The sequence below is a fragment of the Merops nubicus genome, unplaced genomic scaffold, assembly GCF_000691845.1.
Source record: "Merops nubicus isolate BGI_N331 unplaced genomic scaffold, ASM69184v1 Scaffold44675, whole genome shotgun sequence".
NCBI lineage: Eukaryota > Metazoa > Chordata > Aves > Coraciiformes > Meropidae > Merops > Merops nubicus.
The window spans coordinates 8,729-12,142 of NW_008608454.1; the positions used below are offsets into that span (position 1 = coordinate 8,729).

Sequence of the window (3,414 nt, forward strand, 5' to 3'; positions counted from 1 at the left end):
TCGTTTTCTGTTCCTTGTTGAACAATATACTTCGTTTTTTTTCCAACGTGTCTCTCTCTCTCGGGGGGGGGAGAGGGGAGTACATAGTTCTGTTCCGTGTGGGTCCTGCCCTGAACCCCTTTTTACACGGAACCAGGACACCCACCTTCTTATTACCTTTTTTCAGGTTAGTCATCTGGCATCTCAGCTGAAAGGTGAATCCTTTTCCGGGCTTGTGACAGAGGTGGGGTCGGCAGGGGCACCCGGGCAGGCTGACATGAGCTCAGCCCAGGGTCCCACTGCTGAAGAGAGGATACTTGTGGCCTTGTGCTATGAGGTGAATGACTCCTGCTACAGGACTTTACACTCTTCAGGGTCCAGCTGGCCATTTATCTGGCCTGTGCCTTGGGCATGCTGATAATTTTCCTGGGGAATCTGTTCGTCATCATTGCCATTTCCCATTTCAAAGCCCTGCACACCCCCACCAACCTCCTGCTCCTCTCCCTAACCCTTGCTGACCTCCTCCTGCAGCTCACCATGATGCCCTTCAACACCATCTGGTCTGTAGAGAGCTGCTGGTATTTTGGAGGTGACTTCTGTAGGCTGCATAACCTTCTGGACACACTTTTTTCTTGACCTCCATATTTCATCTGTTTCATTTCCACTGATCAGCCCTGTGCCACCTGTGACTCTTTGCTTTACTGTACCAAGTTCACCATAAGAGTGGCCTGCATTTACATTGGGATGTGGTGGGCAGTGCCTGGACCTCTGTCTTCCTCCACAGTAAAGCAGTTGCAGAAGGACTGGGCCATTGTTTTGTGAGATGTGCCCTGTGTTGGTAGCAGTCAGCTGCTGTTCAACAAGATCCAGAGGTGGTTGAACTTCCCAGTTCTCTTCTTCCCTTGCCTTATAATGATAGTTTTGTATGTGAAAATATTTAATGTGGTTAACAAGCAAGCCAGGCTAATAAATATGAATAGGAGTGTCAGGCCTCAGCTCCACATAGGAGCATCCAAGAGTGAAAGGAAGGCAGCAAAGACTCTTGGGGTAGCTACAGGAGTCTACCTCCTGTACTGGCTGCCCTTTACTATTGACTCTATGGTAGACAGTCTTCTGGATTTCATTACCTCCTCAGTTCTGTTTCACATCCTAATTTGGTTTGCTTATTTCAGTTCTGCCTGTAATCTCTTCATGTATGCATTTTCCTACCATTGGTTTAAGAAAGCTGTAAAACTAGTCTTAAATCATGGGATCTTTTGTTCTAGGACATCTACAGTAGACTTGTACTAGGAACGACCAGAGCCTTCATATGCACTGTAGAAAATATTGTAGGCTACATCATAGCATTCCTCATTAATAGTCTTCAATATCCACTTAGCTAATATTTCTTTTCTTGTTTTCTAATTTTTAAAAAACAGCTGGTTTGGGCAGAACGCCAGTTTAAACAGACATGCCATTCTGTGACTCACCTTCCACAACATTTGTCCCAATGCACACACCTTATTAAAGTCTTGTGCTCGTTATGTGATGCCAACAAGCATTTGAAAATTGGCTGTAATCAGCTCTGAAGAGGACCGTGCCCATATTATTCCTCAGGTATCCTGACACAGTTGCTGCCTGTTTCTGAAGAGACTTTCTTCACAGGCAATGTCTAATTTTTACACAAAACAGGTGGTGTTGATTTACAAAGTTACACAGGATGTTTGTCAGTTTTAAAACACAAAAAGGCACAAGTATGCAACTACAGATGAGATCAAATGCCTGGTTAAGCTAGTGGCTAACAGTAGAGGAGAAAGTAAGGTTATATTGATATTTTTTATATTATTTTTATAGCCCACAGGGACATGCCCCTGAGTCAAAGGCTACATATGGGAAATAGTATCTGGAATTCCTCAGTGGTGTCCATTGAAACCCATGGAGCCTTTGCCTTTTTGATCTGTGTGTGTAAGAGGTAAGGAAGGTGCTCCATACCCTTGAACACCCTTTTTGCCTTCCTCCTTATCTTTTCTGCTCCTACTGCATAAAGGGAATTAGGAGAACAGGAACAAAGGACAGGAACTGCACTGGGTACTCCAACTCCAGGTATCAATAAGTGCTGAACTGTTTTATGTTTTTGTCTTTTCTTTTCCTGACAATCCTGAGATTCCACATGTTCTGCTTGATTGTTTCTCAAGAAATGATGAGTAGGTCTGCTTACAGACATGACATATGCTTACATACTTGGGTTGAGCAAAAAAATGTCGGCATAGGTTCTCAGTTTTCTTCAGCTATGGTTATATGCTTTCACAAAGCCAGTTTTAGAACCACAGATGATGATAAGTTGAGATCTCTGTTCAGCAGTAAGCTGCATGGTAAAAATCTGTACTATTTATAACAGTTATTTTCTACCTTGCTATTACAAACATTTTATCAGAAAAAAAAAATTAAATTGTAGTAAGCCGTAGTAACTCTTCTATATAAAATTAACAAACAGTCAAATAACAGCTCTAAGAATTTTGCCTTTTTTTCGTGTTAATGGTATGCAAAACTATTATTAGGTTTGAAAGTTGTTCGAATTTTTAACGCCTTCTGAAGTCATTCCATCCTATAGTCAGCTGCATATTTTCTGAGTGACAAACACTAGAAGAACCAACAGCTACAGAGAGGAGCTAACAGCAGCTAACTCAGATTCTAACGGTAGGAGACCAGCAGATGTCACATGGACTGCTGAAAAGAGTGGACGATTTTTCACTACATGCAGCAGGCCACTGAATCAGCCCCTACATGTGTACTACAAAAGAGAGGAATTGTACAGCAGGTATTCGGTAGGAAATCAGTGCAATAAACTGATTGTTTTAGCAGCTGCATATTTTAATGTATGTAATAAACTAATTGGTAAAACTCTTTTCCCTCTTTTTTATCTTATTGTTATGGTTTTTGCACAGCAAGAACAGGTTCCTTCCTCTATGAGTACAAATGAGATATAGCTTTGGGATGTTGTAATCTATTCTGACATTTGTTTATCTCAAACACTTTGGTTTTATCCATAATTCTAAGACCTCAGTCAGGAAAAACAACAAGAGAAGATATTAAAAATATTTAAAGCTAAAGGATATGTCTGGAGGAAGAAGAAGAAAAAGAGGGCTTACATGTTATTTTCAGGGGTGTCCTGAATAGTGACCATAAAATGTTGTTGTTTTTTAACAGAGGCATTTATGACTGGAACTGGAGTATCATCCAGTCTCACTTCATTCTCTGATATCCACTGAGTTTGCTATATGAATCTTCATTGTTCCTCAGGACAGAAGCCAAGGCTTCTCATACTGTTCCTCTACTCATGCTGTAGCAGAAGGTAAAAGTCTGGCCCTGCTGCACACAGCTTTACATTTTCTATCTTCCAACCCCTATGATTCTATTGTTCTATGATTCTACAATAAGGATACCAAACCCAAGGGA

The 3,414-nt window shown here is 41.3% G+C and overlaps 1 protein-coding gene across 1 annotated transcript; it reads left to right on the top strand.

Moving 5' to 3' along the window:
• The first annotated feature begins 256 nt into the window (after positions 1–256).
• On the top strand, positions 257–1,269 carry TAAR5 (trace amine associated receptor 5). Its single transcript, XM_008940260.1, is given in 2 exon segments — positions 257–344; positions 347–1,269. Coding segments are annotated over 2 exon segments (1,011 nt in total).
• The last annotated feature ends 2,145 nt before the right edge of the window (positions 1,270–3,414 follow it).